We start from the raw sequence: 25462 nt of genomic DNA, 5'->3' as shown, positions 1-25462 counted from the left end.
CCAGATAAAAAAGAGAAACTGGAGGCTGCTGTAGCTAGGCTAAACAAAATGTCAGCAGTGTGGAACAGCCAACTTTAACTCAGGTTTTGGAAAAGTGATGAAAAATGTCAAGAGAAAATCCACGGGCAGTTAAAATAACAGAGGCTCTGACTCATTTTATCGCTCTGGATGACCAGCCAATGCTGGCCGTGGAAAATCAGGGAGATAACGGTGCCAAAACTTTCTGAAGAGGTAAAGACAAGCAGTGTGTGCGATGTCAGTCCTCAGTTTAACGGCACAGTGGACTGATGATCCACGGGCAGATGAGGAGTTCGTTCGTCAATGCCGAATACTTATTTTGTTTGTTTACAATATGGACACTCTGCAATAATTTAAAAGTTTATTTTATTCTCAAACCTAATTTGTATTTATTTTATTCCAAACAGAAGTGTTTATTTATTATTCTGAAAGCTCGAGACAGTGCCAATAGTTCAGTGATATTTTGTTAAATTACAATGTAAATTACAATGCAATAATTTAACAGAAGTGCTTATTTTTCACTTGAAATTTTTTTGTGGTCATTTTTATTAAGATTTTATTTTTTATCGGCAGAGAATAAAATAAAACCTGTCTTTCAATTAATTGCATTTGTGTGTGTGTGTGTGTGTGTGTGTGTGTGTGTGTGTGTGTGTGTGTGTGTGTGTGTGTGTGTGTGTGGTAGAAGTATCGGTTTTTGTACTCTGTATCGGCAAGTACTCAGATCCAAGTATCGGTATCGTATCGGTTTGAAAAAATTGGTATCATTGCATCCCTAGCATGCAATGCTAATTCCAGTTCTGAAGTTGGAGTTCCTGCTATTGCTCTCACTGTCAGTGTAACGACAGCTTAAAAGCTTCATGTAAAAGTCTGGGCACAAAGATAATGACAGGATGAACAAATATACTCGTCTGAGAAAAAAAATAGTGCTCAGGCCTGTCTACATTACATAACTCAGGGAGGATGTGTTATCAAGTTAGAGTCACACACTCCACTAACAAGTACACCACAGAGAGGTACAACATTAAGAAAAATGTTTTGTTGCTTAAACCCTGGAGCTGTGTGGAGGACACACATGATAACCTTACTCTCAGGTGCTTTGTATGTACACCATCTACCCATATCCTCTCCTGGTGACTTGTGGGTGGTTCAAACTGTTTCTTCTCTAGAAAATCCAGGTAGCAGTTTTGCACAAATATTTTGTATGTAACAGAATTTTGGTTTTTGGAAGTAAGGTCGTACTGAGACAAAATTACAGTGGTTGGGTGTCCCATAGCATAAAGCATAAGAACTGCTTTAAATGTTAGAATTTTCAAATTCAAATTTTATTTGTCACATACAGTCATACACAGTACGATATGCAGTGAAATGCTTAGACAACTGCTCGTGACCTAAAGAAAAAAAGAAAAGGCTATGAATAAGAAAGGAAATAAATATGAAAATCAAAAAGGGTAAATTTAACTAGGAAGGAATAAAATAAAATAAAATAAAATATAAAAATTAAGTTAAAAATGAGATAACTGTACAACACAAATTAGAATGAAGGGTAAATTTAACTGGGAAAGAATAAGATAAAATATATAAATTAAAGTTGAAAATAAAATAACTGTACAACAAAATACACAATACACAGTATAGAAATATCTATCTATCTATCTATATATATATATATATCTATCTATATCTATATCTATATATATCTATATATATCTATATCTCTCTCTCTCTCTATATCTATATAGATATATATAGATATAGATATAGATAGATATATATATATATATATCTATCTATATCTATATCTATATATATCTATATATATCTATATCTCTCTCTCTCTCTATATCTATATAGATATATATATATATATATATATATATATATATATATATATATATATAGATACATACACACACACACACACACACACAATAACAGCAGCTGTACAAGTATTAACTGGAAATGAGGAATATAATGTCCAGTGTTGTGCAATCCACATTATTTAGTGTCTTGTGCAGTGCAAATATGCTTAAAGTGATTTAAGTGATGAAGTGAAAACAGTTTTGGTGAAGACACATACACGGCAAACGCACATGAGCTTGGCGAGTTTAGCTTTCACAGCACAGACTCGCTACTGTTGGCTTTGTTTTCTAATGCTTGTACTTTCTCTAGGATTTTCTTGAGGGCTACTGCGACGGTCTGCCATGGCGTACGCTGTACCTTTGAAGTTGGGTCTGATCCGTGCATCATATCCTGATGTTTTCCCCATGAGTTTGTCCAGGAAGTCAGAAGGTGAAAGCTCTTGTCTGCTGGAGTGCTTTATCTCCTCCTTACAGGAGCTCAGTCTGACATTACCCAGGAGGAGAGGCAAAGACGGGAGCAACAAATACAAAGAGAAAGAGAAGAGAGAGGATATGAAAAACGGTCGTGAAGGAGTGTATGCATGTCTGAGAGGTAGCAGTGGGGGTTGTGGGCAAAGAAAAAAATAAATGAAGCCAGCAAGTCAGTCATCAGCACAAAGCACAGCAGTAGATGCGAAATGAGGGTGAAAAATGATAACTGAATGGCTTGCCTCAGCTGGCAACTAAAAGCTTATCTATTTCCCATCATGACTAAGACTTATTGAAGTTGTTAGACCCTAACTACTGAGAAGCAAAACAGAAGCAGAGGTAAACTTGTCCCTCCTCTGTGCCTCCCGCTGCTTGCGGCTTAGCAGGGGTAAAGCTTGACAGATTGATGGCTCAATTGTAATGCTATGAATGTCACACTGGGGAGAGGAAGGAGTTGATACGAGCTCCAGTAAGGCTCGGGCAGCCACTGACAAGAATAACCAACAGCCTGGAGTGAAAGGAAAAAGAAGAAGAGTAACAAAGGGGGATATCTTAAGGAACACACAAAGAACAGCACACATTGGATTTGACTTCTGTTTGGCTCTGGCTGCAGCACAGCATATTGCACCCCATGAATTTGATACAACTGTTAACAGTTCATGATTCTGTCGAGATCTAAAGCTACGTACAGATGGCAGGTTCAGTCATTGGAAGGCACAGTGTTGCTGATAGCCTGTGTTTTCCTGATTAAGTCTGGAACCAGTCTGATTTACCAATCGTATGCTCTTTGCTTTAGAGTCACAAAAACTGCATGGTCAGTTTATAGTTTACAGGGTGACTTTGGGGACAATATTTTTTAAACATGTGTGAAGCCGAGTTGGTCCTAAGATATGCGTTATTTGCAATAGCACAGACTACAATTAGGAATTTAAAAAAAGGGGGCTCTAGTGGCATGGTGGTTAGCACTGTTGCTGCACAGCAAGAAGGTCCTGAGTTCAATTCCACCATCAGCCCGGGGTCTTTCTGTGTGGAGTTTGCATGTTCTCCCCGTGTTTGCGTGGGTTCCCTCCGGGTACTCCGGCTTCCTCCCACCGTCCAAAGACATGCAGCTTGTGGGGATAGGTTAATTGGATAATCCAAATTGTCACTAGGTGTGAATGTGAGTGTGAATGGTTGTCTGTCCCTGTGTGTTGACCCTGCAACAGACTGGCGACCTGTCCAGGATGTACCCCACCTCTCGCCCTATGACAGCTGGGATAGGCTCCAGTGCCCCCCGCAACCCTGAAAAGGAGAAGTGGAAGCGAATGGATGGATGGATGGATGGGGGCTCTAGCGATGGATCACTGTGGCCAGTTTGGCGTTTACTGCATGCAAGAAGTCCAATTTGTGACTCAATTTATCCACTTGTGCCGTCACTTATTTTATATTACTCTACAGATTTTTTTAAAAATTGAAATTCCTTCGCAGACTGATATATTCATTTCCATATGGTGACATTTTGCCTCTGTAATTCTCAGTTCTGATGGACACCAACTGTACCCAAAAATAGCCTGCACGGTAATTACTACACTCACTTCCTCTTATTCCCGTTGCAGTGTGTGCAGGGGTAAAAGAATGCATCACGTTTGTTTTGTTCTTTGAACTGCTTTCATTTTACATCCTCTCATTCGGTTTTAGATCATGATCAGAGTCATTAATGGGACAAACATTCACTTCTGGTGCTTCTTTAATGGAAAAGCTTTTTGTCATCAGTCCCCTTTGATTTAAATAAGGAAGCTGATTTGAGCTAAACGTATAATCTAGCTCTGCCATCTATTACTGTGACAAGACATGTTTATGTATCACTGTGTGTAGATTCAGTTACTGAAAGAAGAACTCCTTGTTGTTCCGAAACCTGTGACTATGGCTCAGATACTAAAGCGTATTGCCTACCAATTGGAAGGTCTGTGATCGAGCCCCGATTGCTCCATGCAATGTGGTGAAGTATCACTGGACAAAGTGGCTCCGATGCATCTATCGGAGTCTGATTTTGTGTGTGAATGTTAGAAAGTCCGAGTTTCCAAGCAAGCATTTTCAGCTTTATTTTTTAATGAATTCATTCAAATGTACTCAACTTGCTGTTGTTATTCAAAGACCAACACTTACAATCTGATTATCACTTCTGTGATAGTTTTACTAGCAAGCTTTGTATATGAAGTGAAGTGACTTCATCCAAGTGACTGAAGAAGTCACTTGGATGAAGTCACTTCAGTCTCTGAGAGTTGGTCTCAGAGACTGAAGAGAGACTTCATCCAAGTGACTTCTTCAGTCTCTGAGAGAGACTGAAGTGACTTCATCCAAGTTCTTCATCCAACTGTCTCTCAGAGACTGAAGAAGTCACTTGGATGAGTGACGAAACGTTTCTCCCAGAAAATGCTACGTCCAGATGAACAGAATCAACTTTTGGAGAAGCTTTGTATATATTTTTTAAACTTTTATTTTTAGACTGAATATTGTGTTGTGCTTACCCACAGTACTTCTGGTACAGACAGCTCATCTATACCTCTGCAACTCTAGTTTTACTGTTACTGTGCTCATTGATTTTACCAGCGTCTGTACCACAAGTAAAGCGAGCTTGTTGCCTCGCATACATAGTGAGGTTAGATGGATTCACTGACAACCAAAACAACATGCCCATGAACATACAAGCCTTATCACTGCAGCCCTTCTTTTGCTTTCATCATACAGATGTGCACATATCAGTCTTTTGTGAAAGCTCAACTCTCACTAGTCCCATAACTCCCCTCACTCCACGCACTTCTCCCGCTCTAGTAACACTGATGTAATACGCGCACCTCTCTTATCTTTTTCCCCCTCTCACAAGCACTTGGCTACAAACACAAACAGGTGCACAAGGGGATGGATTGATGGTCAGCCTCTTACTTGCAGTAAGCCGCTGATAACAACAAACAATCTGTCTTGGGTTGCGTCCCTTTCACAAACCAACACAGAACAATAAAGCATCCTGTTTGGCCTAAAGTGTGATTTTTCTCTCACAGGTGGTCACAAGAATTCAAAGACAAATGACTGTGACAGTAAACTCTTTAATCTTGAAGAAATATTGACAGACAAAGAATAAGACCCCACAACAAGCATGTGTTGGCAGTGCCCTGTAAATGCTTTTGATGTGGATGGCTCATGATCAAAGAAAAGATGCTGTTACATGACATTTTGGGAAATAAAAGATCGTGAAGAGGTTAACGGCAGTCAAGGCACTCAGTCTGCCCCACAACGCTGTAAGCATAGCTCACAGGACAAGGTTCACCATTTCTATACTGTACTATGCATGCGTCAGTGCTCCGAGCCAACGATTAAGACAGAAACTTCTAGTGAAACACAGCCCCACGTTATAGAGCTGACTGAGAGTAATTTCTGCTTATGCTCGGGGAAATACACTCAGGAAATGGCAGCATGAGGTTTCTCAGTTAATAAGGTGCTGGTAGTTTTAAGATGTTTCCTGATGGTGATCAATAATGAAAATATAGTATGCAGAAAATACAAAGTTTAAGTGCATTTAAAGCACAAAAGTAAAGAATATTTAATGAGTAACAGGATAAATAAACTCTTGAGGTCAATGGATGAACTTCTTACCCGCTGCTATAGGAGGATGTGTGGGTTTGTTTTCCCTCAGGGACCAACATCACCTCTCTATCAACCCTCACGCATATCCAACTGGATTTCTTGCTATTGTTTATGGTGTCACAATAGGATCTTATATAACTGAGAGGGTGAAAGAAGAAACAGCCTAAGCCATTTACAAGCGTGTCAAAACAATTTTATCTTTAGGTTTCTGGCACAAATACAACTGTTTGAAAATGTGCTCACTTGCATTCCGACTAATGAGTCCTGACAGATGTTTAAGATGTAGTGCTGGAGGTTTTTTGAAAGACTGAACTACTTCCAAAAATTGACATCTTTATCAGGAAACTGTCTTAGTCAATCGCTTTTGGATGTGAAGTCTATCGAGGTTTATGTAGTGTACAGGAATCACTGTTAAGATGGAACAATGTAATAATCTATTGACCATAAAACTACAAGAGAGGCTGCAAGTGGCTCATCAGAACCCTTAAAAACTAAATTATGTGGTTCTTTGTTTGAATGATTCAATTATTAAGATGCTCTTTGCTGACATTTAATTAGCCTGACCTTTTGCCTCTCCCTGCATCCCTTTCATTTGAGGATCGGTGCCAGGCTGCTGTTGAGAATAACAAGTCATTCCTTCCATTATAAAGCAAGTTTTGCCCGTAACACTCTCGTTAGCAAGTGACGTTTTATTAGATTTTTAAAACAAAGCTAAAGTCAAAGCCAAAAGGTGATTGTATACACACATATTTAGATGCAGGGAAAATTTTGTTATAACAGTGTAGCCAGTAAGAAATGTTTCAATGTCTTTGAAGTGGTAATTTGCTTTATTGCTTTTATAAACCCCCCCTGACTTTACTGTTTGAATCTATCATAGGGTAGTTTTCAGTTTGAAAGGCCTCTCTGCATCTTCCTGAACTCACAAATTCACATCAGTGGGGCAGCTGCAAGAGGAAAAAGCTGTTTTGGCAAACCTGCCAGGAGCGTCTTATCAGATCAACCATGTGTACCCAAAGTAAGTACGACTGGGGTGAAGAGCTAGCAAGCATTTGATTACCTTTCCACTCCACCAGGCTTTCAACAAAAATAAATAAACAACAAATAAACCTTCAGGTTGCCGTTAATTTTGGTCAATGTAACAGAAGCGTTATCCTGCTATCTTGTGTACACACGACCCTCAGTCCAGGAAAAAACAAACAAACAAACAAAAGTCTACGGATAACAACGCAGGGGCCAGTGTTAGTCAGGGTTGCTTTGTTTTACAGTTCTTCCTCACACAAAACAGACAGATTTTGAGAAATGTTGTATGAATAGAGATTAATTTACTAGTTTTAAGTATATATTTAAAAAGAAAATCCCAACAGAGAACAGTGCAAACTAATTAAGCTACAGCGAAACTGGCAGCAGCTTCTCTTGGCTTACCGGAGCTGTATCGCCAACTCCTCACAACTTGCTCTGGTTTAGCTTCACCACTGTCATTGTAATGAACCGCTGATCTGTACCATAAGTCATCCTTGCAGGGTTGTCGGAACTATATGCGCAGTCGCACTAAGGACAGATGTGCTCAGAGGCGTGCCCCGTAACGTGTATGGAGCGGTCTGTCGCGGCAGGAATAAGTTGTACAAAGTCCATGTAAGTTACGATAATACTTTGATAAGTGTGTTTCTAATGTAAGGTATGTTGCTGCGTTTGTATTGTGAGCTATCTGAAAACCTTTTATTCTTTACTTACATTACTTACATCCATGTGCTATTTTTTAGCTAGACATGTGTGTCATGCAAGCTAGCAGCACCCCATGAGAAACGGGCCGAAGTGTTTAAGTGTTTACCGGAGTTTGCACCCTTGGCAAGCGGACTGAGGTATGTGATGAGAGGTGATCTGTTGTTATATTTTATTTAACCGAGCTGTGTAACCCCTTGATGCTGTTTGAAGTAACCCCTTTTGTTTTATTTAATCTGTGACTGTATATCTCAGAATTACTTGTTTGAACTTACCTGAATTGACTTAAGCTCATTGTTGTTATAGTTCAAAAGGACTGTACGGTTATCAATTTTTTCTTATTTTATAGTTTTCACGGTGCTCAATGTCCAGAGAATGAGCCGTACGTGGTGAGGAAATAAATGGCTGCACCCGTTAGAGACTCTTCTGTCGTTCTTGTCGCCAAGGGCTGCTACAGTCATATTGTGCTTTTGGAATATAATGATACTCGCCACCTAATTAATAATTAAAAATTGAAAAAAAAAATGTGAAAACTTATTTTAATCCAAATTATTATCTAAAAAAAAAAAAAAAAAAAAAACAAGCTATACAAGAAAACATTTTATATTAATTGATTTATTTCTATATAAGGAACCCCATTAGTTTCCACAATAGTGGTTGCTAAACAAATTTTTATGAGTGTTTAATTGTGTTTAGATACAACAGGACAACGCTGTTTGTTTAACGGCTTTGGACCAGAAACTGATCTTTTGTATTATTGTATAAGCTTTTTAAATTTGAAGAGCTTATTGTGATAATCACACTCTTAACATTTCAGCTCTCAGCATTAAAAGCACAATCTTTGCTGCACTAGCTTTGAATGTTGGGACTGGATTTAATCCATAAGATGTTTATGAAGTGCAAATATAATTTATAGGAATATGCTGCTGTTGCAGGTCAAGCAGGTCAAGCAAAAAGATTAGCTACATAACAAATGCTAGGCATTTATAGTGCGGTGTAGTTATAACGGACATCAGCACATCCAGTAAGATAAAAGAGGCTTGAGCTGTCGTTCTCTATATATTACATAGAGTTCAAATCTATAAGGACATAACTGGACTGGGTAGGGTGAGGGGGAAGGGAGGCTAAGTCAGCAGGAGACCAACAGCTGCAAAATTCACTGATTCCTCTTTTTCTCACGACATATCGCCTCCATGCCTCAGGAGATATAGAAAGCTGCCCACTAATTTCAGGGACAGATAACGAAGCAACTAATTATCACATAAAAATACTACTTTGAACAAATATGTTCAATTTTTTTTTTTACTTATTAACAATCAGTTTATTTTTCATATAACAGATAAAAACTGCACCAAATCAGATGGGATGAGGGTCTTCCAATGGAGTTCAAACATATTTTGTTAATGACTTTTTCATTAGAAAGACGCAGAAAAGCACATCTTTTCACAGTATGGATGTTCACTGGTTTCCAACAAGGAAGCACTGGGGGATATCGAGGCCATTAGATATTCATATAGTACATGGAAATACTAAGTTTCTAGTCCCATTAGCATAATGGGAAACAGAAGAAAATTGCTTTCTCTGCCTGTTGCCACATTGCTCTAATTTCCTACTTGCCAACTTGTCCTTGACATTTACTTGAGCCTCATGTATTGATCTAATACCTCTTAGATAATTGACAGAACTTTCTATCAGGCCAACCAAACCACAGAAATCATTCAAGCTTGTGACAGGCATCTTATCAAAACGGTGTGCTTCATGGAAATACAATGACATGCCATTTTTTGTTTTTAATGGCCTGTGTAGCCCTTGTCTTTACACCCCTGTATGAGATGGCCTATGGCTACTGCTGTTGCTTTTTGATCAATAGGCACGTTGGGGAATGGGATTTGGAGCACGCTGTAATTTGAGCTTGCACATTTATCTTCAATGACATGACCACTGCCATCCTATAACACCTTGAGTATGAAAACACAGGTACCGACAGCGCAGATGATTTGTCACTTAATCGGGCCATCACCGGGATCTTACACTTGTGTTTTAATGCAAGATGCCTTTAAGGAATAGGTTAAAAAAACAAAACACAGAAATCCAGCAAAGACTTGACCCGAGAGATGCATCTGGCTCTCCGGTGGATCCATCGACTGCTCATCAGAAATGGTCTCAATGGAAGGGTGAATGTTTAACTCCAAAAGGCCTGAACTACGAGTTTGTGGAAATTTCAGACTGTGATTTTTGGTTGAAATAATCTTCAGTGTGTATGGAGCGGGTCTGGACAAAAGAACAATACTAATCCATGTATTTTTATATTTTGATAATACAATGTACTCGATTATTTTACTGGATTAGAAAGTGATAAACACCAGTTTTAAATGCAACGACATATAGATAGTGCATCAAGAGCAAACAGGGTCATTACCAATAAATACATGTTTACAGACTTGCTTTTGCCACAGTAATGACAAGTCCGAGTTGGCTATGCACGTGCACGCATTCCTGTCATGATCAACCAACAATGTGCTGAAGAGGTGGAGAATTTTACATATCTTGGCATCATCATCTCGAATGACGGGGTCTCTGATCGGGATGTCGACGCCAGAGTAGGGAAGGCGGTTGGTGTCCTGCGACGTCTCCAACCTATTTGGACCTCCCTGAATGTTAGGGTCAAGATCAGACTACTGAACTCTATCGTCTTCCCTACTGCGCTTTACGCTAGTGAAACCTGGCGCTCAACAAGTGCAATTATTCAACACCTGAATGTGCTTCAACAACGTGGCCTGCGGCGAATCCTGAGAATTTCCTACCGGGACCGAATAACAAATGAGGAGGTCCTACGAAGAGCAGGCACCCGCCCATTAGCCGATGTTGTTGCAGAAAGGCGCTTCCGCTTTGCGGGCCATATTTTACGCCTACCCCCTCATCGCCCAGCTAAGATTGCCGTGACATGGCGTCCACGCACTGGCAAGCGAAAGCAAGGCCGACCAAAGACCACATGGCGTCGAACATTCATGGACGATCTGAGAACTGTTGACATTGCCTGGGACGAAGCTGAAGCAGTCGCTGCTGACCGACATCGATGGAGATCACTAGCTGCCAGATGCGCCGCCCGGCGTAGGAGGAACTGCTAAGTTCACTCACTATGTGTTAACAGACCTCTCTGCACTGAATCATATCTGTTATTAATCTCTGTCTCTCTTCCACAGCATGTCTTTATCCTGTCTTCCTTCTCTCACCCCAACCAATCACAGCAGATGGCCCCGCCCCTCCCTGAGCCTGGTTCTGCTGGAGGTTTCTTCCTGTTAAAAGGGAGTTTTTCCTTCCCACTGTCGCCAAAGTGCTGCTCATAGGGGGTCATATGATTGTTGGGTTTTTCTCTGTATCTATGAAGCGCCTTGAGGCGACTTTTGTTGTGATTTGGCGCTATATAAATAAAATTGAATTGAATTGAATTGCTAAGTAAGTAATGACAAGGACACAATGAGCTGTGGCTTGATGACAGATTTAACATCACGTTGCTACTACAGTGAACTCTAACTAACAGCCAGGCTGTTCTCATGCACCCTTTACTAATCTTCAGTTCTCTAATGCATTCTTGTCTAGTGACTTTAAATTTATAGCTGTGGGAATATATTATCCTATTCTTCATGACATAATGCGTTTATCTGTGAGAATAACGCTGCGTTAAATCTGAATCTACTCTCTCCAACTCCTAATTGCAACATCTGCTGTCAAAATGTCATGGCAGAATGAATTGTTCCTCCCACATACATTATCTAGCAAAGCTTTCTCTTTCTTTTTTGAGTAGATTTCAGAGTGTAGTCTTGCTATTAAAAACCTGGGAACCCAGAACCTTTATATAAGGTACTCCATAAGGCATCTTTCAAATTTACCAAAGGCATTGAACTTTGATTTAAAAATATGGATTAACTGTATATAACTTGCTGATTGTGTACCTCCTGTTGGCTCTGGCCAAAGCCTAATCAACAAACTAAAGGTCTCCAACAGTAGAAGTTTTCCTGCGATGAACCAGGGACGGACTTGGCCCACCCAAGAGAGACGAATCTAACACAAAGCCTCCTCAGACCTACCCATCTTCCCAGATGTCTCTTCAAGCTACTTTGTATTCAGCCCACCTTCTTCACGTCTACAATCTGATATCAGCATGGATTGCCTCCTGTCAGTCTGTGAAACAGAGCTAGCAGGATTTCTGATACAAAGAAGGGACGATACCGACTGCAAAAGATTTGCCTTGATGTGTGTCTGGGGACTTGAAATGTACCATGGCTTCATTTTCATACTGCAATTGGATCAGAGTCATATACATAATTTGCTACATGTTACATTGAAATTCATATTGTTATTATGAACCTTCTTATAGTTGAATGATTGTGTTCAAATGCAGGATAAAAGCCACGATCAAAGCACTGTGTTTATCTCCATCTTCACCATGTCTTACATTCAAGGTAACAAAATGCAATAATTAGCAAGTTGGGAAAGCATTTTTCTATGTAGCCAAATGGGCACGGTAATAAACATAATGAAGGCATTTAAAGTGCGTCTCTTCACTGCTGGTGTCTGCATCACTGCAGCGACTCAGAGAAATCTCTCCAGTTCATTTCTTACAGAAGTAGACTACTGTCAAACTAGGTAAGCTGAACACGTAATTACACGTTGTAGACTCTTCTGTTATGATAAATGTCTTCCGTTTGCTCCCTGCACCTGTATGAATATGGAAATCGCGCATTGGTCTCAGTACAAATCACATCCTCTGATGCTTCTTTTTCCAGTTATCATAATCTTTTCTTTTATTAGCTATTTGCTAAGATGATGATGTAATGGCGTTTCCCTTCCTACACTACATTGCGCACTAAAGCTTTTTCACAGTTCTGACTACAGTTTCATTATCATTTCATTATTATCTCTCAAAGGTCACTCTTTGTGGGGGAAGTACAGTGCGGTGGCTCTCCTATTTTACCTTAGCAACTAGAGCGGTTATTGCAAAAACCAAGAAAGACATAAGAAAGCTAAGGGACAGTGTGTGAGTCAGTGTGCACTTGGCCCTGGTCATGGTCCACCTGCGCTTTTAAAGAAAAGCCTAAAAGCTGGTGGTTTTGCTGTCAATCTGTATAATAAAGTGAGGTTTTAGAAGCAGACTGTCATACAGAAAAATCTTCCCACAGAAACGCACAAACAAAGACAGTAACTGCACTCTGCATGACCCATATATTGGACAGGACACTGAAGAGAAAGGAAGTTGTAGGCATAGCCGCTGACCTGTTTCGCTTGATCAAGCTGCTGGCTGGAAGCAACAACGTCATGACAAAGACACCGTGGAGCTGCGTCTACCAGCTATTTTCTGAATCGCACTCGTACAGAGAGCAGCCTTGCAATGCTTTGTGAAATCAGTTTGTCGTTGTACCTGTGCTGCTAATGTACAATTTCACATCGATGAAAGAAAAGTTCGTTTTTAGTCTTTTTACCAACTTTTTTAGCCTTGAATATTTAAGCAGCCCATAATTATTTTTGCCCATTAAAGTGATTATAACAGTCTGCAAAGATTAGCTATACAATGAGATATCCCCCCCCCTCCCCCCTCCAAGATGATATTTATTTCATGAAACACTATTTTCTGGTAATCTTATGCAAATATAACTCCTTTTCTCTCACATCAACACCTAGGGTGTTCCCTGCCTCTGGTGCTATAAAAGCTGGTATAGTCTCCAGCCCTCCCACAGCTATAGCTGAGACTTTGACTGCAAGCTACAATTTTCATGTTGCAATTTTTTTAAAATCACCGATTATGCCTCAGTAAACATGAGATGGTACAAAGCCAAGGGTAGATAGAAAACACGAGGACTTTTCTTTCTCACAGATTTGTAAAACCCTCAAGAGAGGCAGAGTCTGGCTCTGTGAGATTTCCTCAGAGGCTCGAGTCCAAGAGACAACTCAGGCACTGCTCCATTTGCTTTGTGCACTTTTTCCGGGGTGATGTCTTATTCACAAGAGCCTCTTGGGGTGCTGGACAAGCATTGCATGTCTAGCAGCTTTTTCCAAAGAACAAAGGCATATGGCTATGGTAATCCTTTAGCCTGTTAAAGAAAAACACGTTCAGACAGACTATGAACTAATCCTGTTTGACATACACTGTTGTGCCTTTTTATGTCTTCCTATCAGGTGGATTTAATTATTCCACTGTGTGAGAGAGAAGCAAACAACAAAGGTAAGAAAAAGGTAAGAAAAGTGAAAGCCTTTTGATGTTAATTAACAGCCTTTATGTGACGCATTTATTGATCAGCAAACACTTCTCATACACAGGGAACCACAACGTTTAGCACTGTTTGAGGAGACAATGTTGCTTTTAGGGACATTAAAAAAATGAATGAAACTGGAAGGAATCTCAGTGGTCAGGAGGTGAGAACGAATCTCTTCAGCTCACATGATGTCTGCTCAGTATGACAGAGAGATGTGTCTCCAGCACTGTTATGGATGGTTAGCAAGCTCTGAGGTGAGTGTGTGGACTGAGATAACCATGAACGAAGCACGGTGTTGCATAACTAAAAAGAGTGTCACCAGGTAAAAAAAGAAAATCATGGTAAAAGCACATCTTTGGAGCATAAAGTCAGTCATCTAAGCAGTGTCCTCCAAGAGAACCATAAAAACATAATCAAAAACTTTTCTCCTTAACGTTGTGATGTTAAAATTACTTTTTTTACAGAATCTCACTGGGAAATTTTACGCCGTTATGATCACCAAGGCTTTTGAAATATTAGCTGGCTTACCTTGAAATGACAGTTTGAACATCGCTAACAGAGAGATGATGAAAATCATAAAGACCAACTTTCAAAAGTGACTTTTGATGGCAACAATGGCTATGAAAATAAGTCAATCTGCGTAAACAAATTTCAAGAAGCTGATCTCAGAAATGTTGGTAGTAAAACACATTTTAACTATAGGAAACGTCTAAACTTACCCATCCACCCTTCCTCGCTTCCACTTATCCAATTCATGATCAAGGGCTTAAAAATTAATATTTAAATGTAATTTAACTAATTCAAGCAATGAATATTATAGTTGTCCCATTTCAGTGTTAGACATGGGACATCTATGGACTCACTAACACGATTGCAGCAAACAAACTAAAATGTCTCCTTTCTGGGGAAGACAAATGTCCGCCAGGCAATCGATTGAATCAACAAAATGAGGAAGAGTTAGAGGCTCAGGCTGGGATCTAATGGACTCAAAGACTGTGTGTACTTTTTTGACAGTCTTAAATGTGATATGCTGGTAATATTTTGTAACACTGGACATTTCTTTGATTTAGAGATTAAACGAGGGTTTCTGCTTTACTGCGTTCACGAGTCCGTAACGAGGTTAGCAAAGAAAGGCAAAATAACCATGCACGAGTCAATTCGGAGGCCACTGACTTTGACGCACCATCAAAATAAGATAAGATAAGATAAGATAAGATAACTCTTTATTGTCATTGCACAGTCATACATAGTACAGTAGTACAATGAAATTGGAAAACTGTCCTACGTCGGCACTACATATAACACAAACAACACAACACAGTATAATAACTTAGTAATAAAAAAGAAAAATAAGTGTATTTGTATTGCACACTGTTATTATTGCACATTAATTATTATTGCACCTTGTTATAAATATAAATATTATTATTGTTATTGTTTTAAACATTGTTACCTCCCCCCTAAAAAAGTCCAGGGAGGTAGCCAATCAGGTCAGCTATTTGCATTGATCAGGGCTATTGGGACCTCAGCAGCCTGAACCTCCTGCCATCAACACCACTGTTGCGCCCTAAATTTGTGCATCCATTTGAAATATACGGCACACAAAATGTCAAAGGCTAAAACTGTGTTTTTAAACGCTCTCGCTTTAGATTTAAGCTAAATGTCTCCCACAGATTTCAGCTGCCATACAATTCAGGGCCTCTTTAAGTAGGGGACATGTCTCGAATTCAGGTAGGCCAGGTGACTTTCTGTAGAACGCATGCTGCCGAATTGCAAGAACCGGGTTTCACATCATTTTTGGAGAAATAAGCAGTTACTGAAAAAGACGTGGTATAAATTGCAGCATGAATTGCTCGCATCTATTCTTTTGTTGCCTTGTTCCATCTTTTTAAAAGTACTGCAATAGGGGGTTGTACATAATATTACAAACAGTATTTTATTTATGTTAAGCCTCAAAATCTCCATTAAATAAAATCTACTTTTTAATGAATAAGGTATCTGGGCTTATTAAGTTGGTTCAACAGTATTTTATATAAGATCCACGTTAAATGATCTTCGTCCAGAATAAGGTTTGCTGTGAATCTATAAAGACAGACCTTTTCCCCTCCGATTAAACAAGTGCAATAATAATTACAATAAATAAATCAGATTCCTAGAAGATAATCTAAACTTTTCCATTCTTTACTTTTACTGTAGACCTCAGACAACAATTACTTTGAGAAAACAGATTCTTTTAAATTCATTCTTTCCAAGGGGCAACCAAAGAAACAGCGCGCCAACATAACACAGAATATCCTTGGGATTAACACAAACACCTTCCAAAAGCTCACACTGTTGTGCTCTCCTCAGCAAAGATTTCTTTTTTAAACTTAAGCACACTATGATACCATTACAGTTTAATACTCTACTCCTCCTGTCAAGGACAACTAGTCATCTCATCAGTGTGTGTGGAGAGAGAAAAAAAAAGTCCGCTAGCAAGGCAGATTTGTGGAGGTATATGAACAATGTTGCTTTACCCTTGAAGCAGCTTTCTACTCTGTTGAAGAGAGTCACATGAAGGCCACGTAGGGTAAATGGGCCACTTACATCACAAAGTGTCACATAATGGACACTAGGGCTGCCACGATTACGTCGACTATCAAAATCATCGTCGACTGATTTAATAGTCGACGTCGTTTGAAGCTTTGTAAGATCACAAAAGACGCAGGAATAAGTAGTAGGGTTTAAGAGTGTAATAACGGACTGAAACAGAAGATGGCAGCACTGCATGTACAAGGATGCCAGCTGCCGTTAAACCCTGAAGAAGAAGAAGCTGTGTCCCAGAATTCATAGCGCAGCCCAGCTCAGTTTCCAACAATGGCGGCAGCTAGTTAGTTTTAATATTACTCTTATTATTCTTTCTGGGTCACAAAATAAACGTTTAACGTGTTTTCAGGCGAGAATGTAGCTGTGTAAACCTCAAATATCTGCTCAGTTTATCAAGACACCACATATTTTCAAAAGCGCTCCGACGTTTTCGGAGACGTCTGTTAGCCACTAGCTCGATAGCTAGCCGGGGGCTAGGCTAACTAGAGCCATGAGAACACCGGAGTCCCGGCAAATCGTTTTCAAACCCACCGCCGTCTTCGCTACTCAGGTTAAACATGATATATAAGTCACTTAGATAACTTAAAAATGTTATTGTTTGGCTTTTTTTAGTATTTTATTTGTTCCTGAGTAAATCGGTTTGGCTGAGATTAAAGTTATAGTTTTTACACAGCTGAATAAACGTCAAGCAGACAGCTGATTATCAGAAGTGTGAGATGCTCGAGAATATACTCCGGTGTCCTGTTATATTTTAGATAGCAAGGAGTTTATTAAACTTCACCGAAACAATCTGCAAATTTCATTAAAATTTAATAAACTATCATCTTGTCTTTATTTTTAGTTAGCACATACCTGAAACACTTACAGCTGTAAGCTAATGATAGTTATATAAGAGCAGATGCTGCTGGTGCAATAAGCTGTACGTTTTACGTCCAATGGATGATGATCTGATTAGTCGACTAATCGCAAAAATAATCGGTGACTAGTCGACTATCAAAATAATCGTTTGTGGCAGCCCTAATGGACACATACAGTAAGTTCAATCATCAATATAGAGCTATTTAACTGATGGTTGAAGACACTATTGGATCGGTTACAGCAAAGGCAGAAAACCTACTGACATCAAAGCATCTCAGGAAGCTTTTTCCTCACCAGATCAAACCGTCATTTCTTGTAATTTGATTCTTACCATGTGAGAGCAAAAGTAAGCCTTAACACACAGTAATTCTTTGAGTGTATAGGAGAATTATATAGGGTCCTTATATAGGACTTTGCAAGTGAACTTCCCTTATTTAATGCTGCTGAAGAGCAGAGACTCCCTTACGCTGGGTTATCTGACAAATACAGCTTTAATCTTTCTCAACCACCTTTACCACCTGACAGATTCTCCTTTACTGATTGTATGTGACTTAGGGTGTAGTAAAATGTAGGAGGACAATACTTCTTATGCTGTTTTGACTTTATTCGGTAAAATTGGGTTTGCTACGAACTACTGAAAGGCTATGATTAAAACATTGTGTAAACATACATGCTGGTATGGATATTAGGGGTTCCATGGTATGGTAGTTTTTGCATTTCCTGGTCAAAAACCAGGCGGAGACGCAAACCCAGCATCTAGTCTACTCTTAGTGCTGGTCCCAAGTCTGAATGAATAGGCGGGTTGCATGAGGAAGGGAATCCACTGCAACATTTGTGTAAAATCAAGCATGTGGATCCCCTTGGGAAATAAGGGATCAGCCAAAAGTTTCTTCTTGTACACAATAAAGATTAAATCTGGTTTGTGCTGCAAGAAAACACAGTCCTTATATTCAGCTTCCCAAATCAACATTAGGAATTCTGCTTGAAACCCGGGTGTAGTTTTTGTTTGACCTTATTAATTACCAACATCGCACAGTTATGCTTCCTAACCTTTACTCTCATTAAGCCAATGACAAGGTCAAAATGTGCCAAAGTACCTTGTGTTGTCAGAGGAGAATGACCACAATGCCTTCAGCTGAGAGGAAGGCAACAGTAACTCAAATAACCACTCACTACAACCAAGGTATGAAGAAAAGCATCTCCTTAGATGCCCCACTGTCATCAGATCTTAACTCAATAGTGCAGCTCTGGGATGTGGTGGAACAGGAGAGTCACATGCAAACAGTCACTAAATGCCATCATGTCAGTTTGGACCAAAATCTGTAAGGGATGTTTCCAGTCCCTAATTGAAGAACTAAGGCACTTCTGAAGGCAAAAGGGGCTTTCAACCGGGTACTAGCAAGATGTACCTAAATAATGTAGCCAGTGAGTGAGTGACCCTAACCCCGTTTATCCTTATCTACTGTAGCGGTCCCCAACCCCCGGGCCTCGGACCGGTACCAGTCCGTGAGTCGTTTGGTACCGGGCCGCGAGAGTTGAGGCTCAGGTGTGAAATGTATAGTTTTCAGGGTTTTTATCGGTTTTCAGCGTTATTTTGTTATCGTTTTGATCGTTAACTCTGTTTTCCTGGGTCTTTTCACGTGTGTTATGAATAAATCTTCTTTTTTTCGGTACCGGTACTAGTTTTATTTTGTTGTATTTATCCGCGACACCTTAAAGGCCGGTCCGTGAAAATATTGTCGGGCATAAACCGGTCTGTGGCGCAAAAAAGGTTGGAGACCGCTGATCTACTGTACATACATAATCAGTGCATAAACTCAGAGCACAAGTTAGACAAGTAAAGAAAAAGGAAAAAAACAAGCAAAATGATTAATAAATTGTGGTATGCTGCTGTTCGACTGTTAGCTGTAGCCTGCAATATTTGGCTGACAAAGCTGACACAGCCCTATGTAATTAATGATTGATTATAGCGTGGTCACTCTAAACGGCTCGGTTAATGACTTTCGGATTCAATTACAAAGCAGCTCTTCAGCTCGACTCCACTGACCACTTCTTCTTTTGGCCAGCAGCGTATGATGAGGTCTTGCTTTCTGAGACCACACTTTCCCCCCTCACTCTCAGAGTGAAGTTTAATCAGCAAGGCCCTTCTGGTCAGATGTAATGACATGATGGAGGGTTTCATAATGGTTCACCACTTCATGATTCTAATTGTAGAGAGCATAATGACCTACAATAGTGAACCTCAGAGCCAAAGTGCTCTCCTAGTCAATAAGTGGGTATTTTTAATTTACCAGAGCTAGAGAAGAAGAGTGGAGAGCTCCCCTTTATTGCATTACGTTACCACTGTGTCACATTTTCTTATCCAGACACTGGAGAGAGTTCGATTGTATGCTGGATTGTTTTGGCTGCAAAGATGCAGCAACATGTATTTGCAGAACACAACTGTGGTTTTATAACCCTGATGAAGCCACCTGAAACCTTCACACCTACCGCGCCTCCACCTCAGCTGGCTGGCTGCCTTCTGCAACCAAAACTAAAATAAAGAAAGAACTGCGACACTAGCAGTTTGTCTGTGACGCCAGGCCATTGTTAGAATCAAGAACAAATAGGATTTGGCACAAAGACTATGGTATAGAGCTTTACTCAGGTATACAAATCAAACAAGTTCTTGCACTGAATTATTTAAGCAAGCAGTGAATGGAGCACAATTTACAACATTTTAAAGCACAACATGATCTAAAAGAGTCGGGGTGCTGCGTAGGATGTAAATGAGTGAGTTGAACTCTACACCAGAGATGGGCAGTAACGCGTTGCTTGTAATGTTACTGTAATCCGATTACTTTTTTCAAGTAACGAGTAAAGTAAGGGATTACTATTGCAAAAACGGTAATTAGATTACCGTTACTTTCCCGTAGGAACGCTGCGTTACTGCGTTACTAAAACCGTGATTTTTATGCGAGAATGTCTCATGACAGTGACGTAAGCGAGTGCGACGTTCGTGACAACAGCTGTGTGCAGATCAACAATGGATCATATATCGAGTGCAGAGAGAGTATGAGCGTGCAGCGTTTAAAGCGTGGAAGTACTGACCTTACTTTGAGTTTGATTCCATAAAAAGTGACAAAAACATTAGTGTCCGTTGTGCGTGGGAAGAAAACTTCTTTTTACAGCAAGAAAACCCCTAAACTTCCAAACAAGCACCGAGTAGCTACGACGTAATGGGAAACTCACAGAGAAACTCGCGGATTCTTCCACTGACCGCTGGACACCTGCACCAGGGTAAACCTCCGCCTACCCCACTCCTGCTTTACAGGTGAAAATAGAGCAACAGGACCGCTAGTCTTTGACTTTATTTATTTTCTGCTGTGTTTCACTTGCATCTATTTGAAAGACTGAGTGTAAACACACAAAAAAATATTTTATTTTATGTGCTGGAATGTGCAGAAAATAGGTTTAAATGTTAAACTAATTTCTTCCAGTCAGAGAATGTTGCAGATAATTTAATTTTTGCTTGATGCATAAAGTTAAAAGATTAAAACTAATAAAACAAGTTTTAAAAAGAGACTTTTCCATTTGATTACATTTTGTATGATGATTATGTAGAAAAAGTAGAATTGGGCTGAAAGATCTATCACTTTATCACCTATTCAGGTTGTAAATCGTAACTTAAAAAGTAACTAAGTAATTAATTACTTTTGAAAATAAGTAATCAGTAAAGTAATGGGATTACTTTTGGGGGAAGTAATCAGTAATTAGTTACTGATTACTTTTTTCAAGTAACTTGACCAACACTGCTCTACACTTAGTGTTTCATAAGTGAACATCAGTGTTACCATTTTCGAAGAATTATAGAAGGCAAGTAGTTAAGCATTCAGTTTTAAGGATGCCATCATCTACAGGTTTTAATATGAATAAAGGATTCAGAGAATAAAAAAAACAAAAACAAAAAACTATATACAAAGAAGACGACCATAAAACTATTATTTGCGGATACCATCTTTGGACAGGTAGTTGGTAGTTTCTTTAAAAACAGGCTCATTTCTAGAATATTGCACGGCCTCCGGTACATTTTGGCAAACAACTGTCAGCAAAAACATATCTGTATGTAAAATTACATATTAAACCTAAAAAAAAAAAAAAAGCAGTTTAGTTACTCTATAAACTAAAACAATTGCCAGATAGAAACTGTAGATGTAGATCTGAAGAGTTTCCTGATCGGCAGAAACTTGGGTTTTTGTTTATGTGGGTTTGTGAGAAGACCCACATAAGGAATGAGGCTATCGATTAGGTTGGCTTAATTACCTTTTGCCATTCCTGGCTACTTTCGGGGTTAATGCAGAGAAGGGAACTACTTCAACTTAAACCGTGCAGTTTTTCATCTTAGCTCACGACTGATGGACAGCTCTACTTAAATTAATAATGAAGGGATTGCATCAGGAGATGAACATGAAGTTTTGGTTTGTTTACTCAAAAGAAAGCTAAAAAAGTTCTCCATTACCTGAGGAAAACTGCAGAGGCTACATGAAAATGTTGATGCACGTCTGAAAGGTTTTTGGAGGTTCCCTCCATAACCAGTGGACAATGTTGCATTTAATGCTCTTTCAGCTTAGCATTAGCTGGCGACATATCTTTAAAGATTAAAAGTTTACCCTGAGCTGATGCGCATCAGTTACGCTTCATGATGCATTTATTATTCAGTGGCTTGGGGTTTTGATTTCAGCTGGCGGCAGAGGCATGTCAAAAATACATGGTTTAGTGTGGACAGGAAAAGACAGGCAGAGACCCAGTTCTCATCCAGAATACAAAACTGGTTTATGATATGAAGGATCGTAGCCATTTAACTCATGGTTTGATTTTGATATGAGAAAGTAACTGGCATATTTGCCCATATAAAATCCCTGAGGACAAAAACACTGTTTTCATCCACCAGCACCTGAAAACGATTCCAATCTGTCAAATGAGGCCATTACACACTTTTGATGTAACTAAAAAAGGGAAAGGTTATATGTGGTTTAACTGAAACGTATGTCAAATAATCAGTCACATCTCTCAGCCTGAGGTGTCAGTTGACCAGTGAAGGAACAGGCCAGCTGCTGGAGACCATCAGTGAACTGTCACCTCCACCATACATCCAAATACAAATCTAATGCCCACTGAAGAAATGGGTAGATCTATGTCAGACAGTGCCTCCTTGACAAGGATGTGACTGTGTGCTACCCTTTTATTAAAAGCTGCACTTAAATAGAAGATAGATGTTCATTTTGCCTTTTTCCAGCTGCACAGAGTTATTAAAAACTGAGAATGTGCAGAAAAAAAATATGTTTTCTCCCTTTCCTTAACCCTTTAAGACCTACCATAGAACCAAGGCCGCCAGAGCTTACTTTATATTTTTACATGCTGTGGAGCCATTTTTGGGAGCATTTCAAGTTGCTATACATCAATACAACCATTATAGCCCAAATTTTAATCATATGTATGCATTAAGTCCATAGTAACTACATAAATTGCAAAAAAGTGCAATAAACTACAAAAAAATTGAAAATCGTTTTTGGTTTTTTTACATATATTTCTAGTTAGAGAAATTTAAGAGGCTTATCCCTCAAAACTGTAAATACAAAAAAGTTGCAAAAAATAGTTTCCCACCACAGGAAATTTATTTTGAGTGTCTTCATAGTTTTATTTTTGAAATACACCAATTTCTATATACTGCAGGAAAAACGAAAAACAATCCTATGATGCAAATTTGCAAAGAAAACAGCAGGTGCATCAAAATAAACTATTTCCAGCAGTGCAATATGAGTCCTAAGCATCCCAGCAACTATTCAGAAAAGCATAAAGTCAAACATGACTTATAAAAACACCAGTATAGGCTTTTAAGACCTACAAGTAAAAAAACTAAATTTTCTGCGAAAATGACGTCACTTCCGGCTTCGGGCAGGAAATGGCGGACATGTGATAGTTCACGCTGACGTCTGTTTCAATGTGGGAAGTATTACGAACAGCTGATCAGATCAGCAAAGCGTGTTTCTGGAATATTATGTTTTTGTTGCTGCAAGTGCTTTTTATGCAATTTTTGCAAAGCTATATGTGGAAGGAAACTGTGACCGAGGACAAGCTGATGGCATAAGATGTAAGTACAACTCCTCCAGTTTCATATGCAAAAAAAATTATTGCGCTAGCTCACGTGGTTGCAGAGCTACCGGGATTTAAAAATAGTTACGCAAAACGGAGCGTGCCCGCTCCAACCGGCTTTAAAGGGTTAACAAGCCTTACTTGACTTTTATAATATCCTCATTGGAATCTGAAGATTACAAGTGCAAAAACATGAACTCTTTGTTTATCTTTTGAGGACTTTTTTGTCTATTGGGTTAATATTTCATTGATAAGCATGCCTCTACTGCTCATGGCGGTGGCGGCTGTGGAGAGCAAACCGTCTGCTCGCCTCTTGTATCCAGCTTGGCTCTCATTTTTTCGTCATTAACTCACATAAACATCCCATCTGTTCTCCTTTCACACTTCCTTTTGCCAGTACTCCTTGCTGCTATAATCTGTGTATCAACCAAGTGTGTGGGGATTTTCTGCGTTTTTGGAAAGAATGAGAAAACCCCAAAAGTGTTTGTTAAAGTCTAACTCAAGGTGAAATCACTGTTAGACCCTACCCATTTGTTTCTTTCTCTTGCCATGTCCAGCTGTCTTTTAAAACCCCCCCACACACGTCACATGTGAAGTTTAATTTTAAAAGGGTTTAAAAAATGCATGCAAAAGTTTTCTCTGATGGAAGTGCCAGGCATTTTCTCACCGGGCTTTTCCCCATGCAAGTGTTTTGGACAACTCCTCGTGGGCTGCAAAATGTTTAAAGTGAAGGCGCACAATCTTTGCAGTCCTCTTCTCTCTGCTGTTTACTAGCCTCCAGATATTGCTTTGCTGTTGCAGATACTTCTGTGCCAGCTGGGAGGACCATCAGAATTTAATTAAAAGCTATCACAGAAAGATTTTGTCCTCGCCCAGAAACCGAGCTTTTGAAGTCTGTATTGGCTAAAAATCGTATTTGCTTCTTTCCAGGGAGCTTACTATAAAGAAGTCCTTTTCCTGTTCTTTAGCAGTTGTTTTAGAACGGGCTTCAAAAGAAACATCGAGCTTGCTAAATGTCAATTAGCACTGTTATGGCAGACATTTTATTCCAAAAAGACGTATTTGTAACATTGATTCCTGCATCTTAACTTTTCTACAAACCGTTTTCATGAAATTTGACATAAGGTTAAAAAAAAGCTGACGTGCCATTAGAGGATCAGCTCACTGGCCAAAACTGATCCCCTTGGACTGGATATCGCATATCCTCCACATTGGTGACCCATGACTCGAGCATGCTACGGGCCGAGGATAACACAGACTCCGCTATGGATGCATCAGCGGCCGCTGGTCCCCCGCCTCCTGCTGCAGCTACGTTTGCTGTGGCGCTGAAACTGACGGACTTTTGGCTCCACGATCCCCTGTCGGGGGCACGTTGCTCAGCGTGCTGACCCGGCCCCCTGGCAGCCCTGGACGTCCTTGCCCTTCAGTCAACGAAAAACGGAGGACACCCCTGTGTTGGACGGCGGTCCGCGCCTGCTTTGCGATGTTTCCACCGGCAGCCCCCGCCCGGTGGTTCCCCTTTCATGGCGTCGTTGTGTTTTTGACTCGGTGTGTGCCCTCTCCCATCCCGGCGTCCGGGCATCGGTCAAGCTGGTCAGGGCCAGGTTCGTTTGGCCCGGCCTTCGCAAAACAGTGAAAGACTGGGCTGCGGCCCATGCCATGCCAACGCTTGAAAATCCACAGGCACACGCAGGCACCCCTCGAACCTTTCCGCGTCCCCGGTAGGCGTTTCAATTACGTTCATGTGGACCTGGTTGGTCCCTTGCCGCAGTCACAGGGTTTCACGCACCTTTTGACTGTGGTGGACCGCACGACCAGGTGGCCGGAGGCAGTACCCCTGGCGTCCAAGACAGCGGTGACGGTGGCCAGAGTATTTTTGTCAACATGGGTTTCGCGTTTCGGTCCCCATGCTGACATTACCTCCGTCCACCGTATGGCGGGCCATACAGG

The 25462-nt window shown here is 40.1% G+C and overlaps 1 protein-coding gene across 2 annotated transcripts in view; it reads right to left on the bottom strand.

Annotated features, from left to right (window-relative positions):
• Positions 1-25462, bottom strand: part of glra4a (glycine receptor, alpha 4a) — a 53781-nt gene that overhangs the window by 21679 nt on the left and 6640 nt on the right. For both annotated transcript variants that reach the window (XM_087851723.1, XM_087851719.1), the window contains exon 2: positions 2236-2360. In XM_087851723.1, the coding sequence (XP_087707849.1) occupies positions 2236-2360 (125 nt within the window). The remainder of the gene's footprint in view (positions 1-2235; positions 2361-25462) is intronic.

The sequence above is a fragment of the Neolamprologus brichardi genome, chromosome 2, assembly GCF_056152115.1.
Source record: "Neolamprologus brichardi isolate AB-2024 chromosome 2, ASM5615211v1, whole genome shotgun sequence".
Taxonomy (NCBI): domain Eukaryota; kingdom Metazoa; phylum Chordata; class Actinopteri; order Cichliformes; family Cichlidae; genus Neolamprologus; species Neolamprologus brichardi.
Note: the sequence above shows the minus strand (reverse complement) of the source record. Positions and strands in the feature narration are given on the sequence as shown.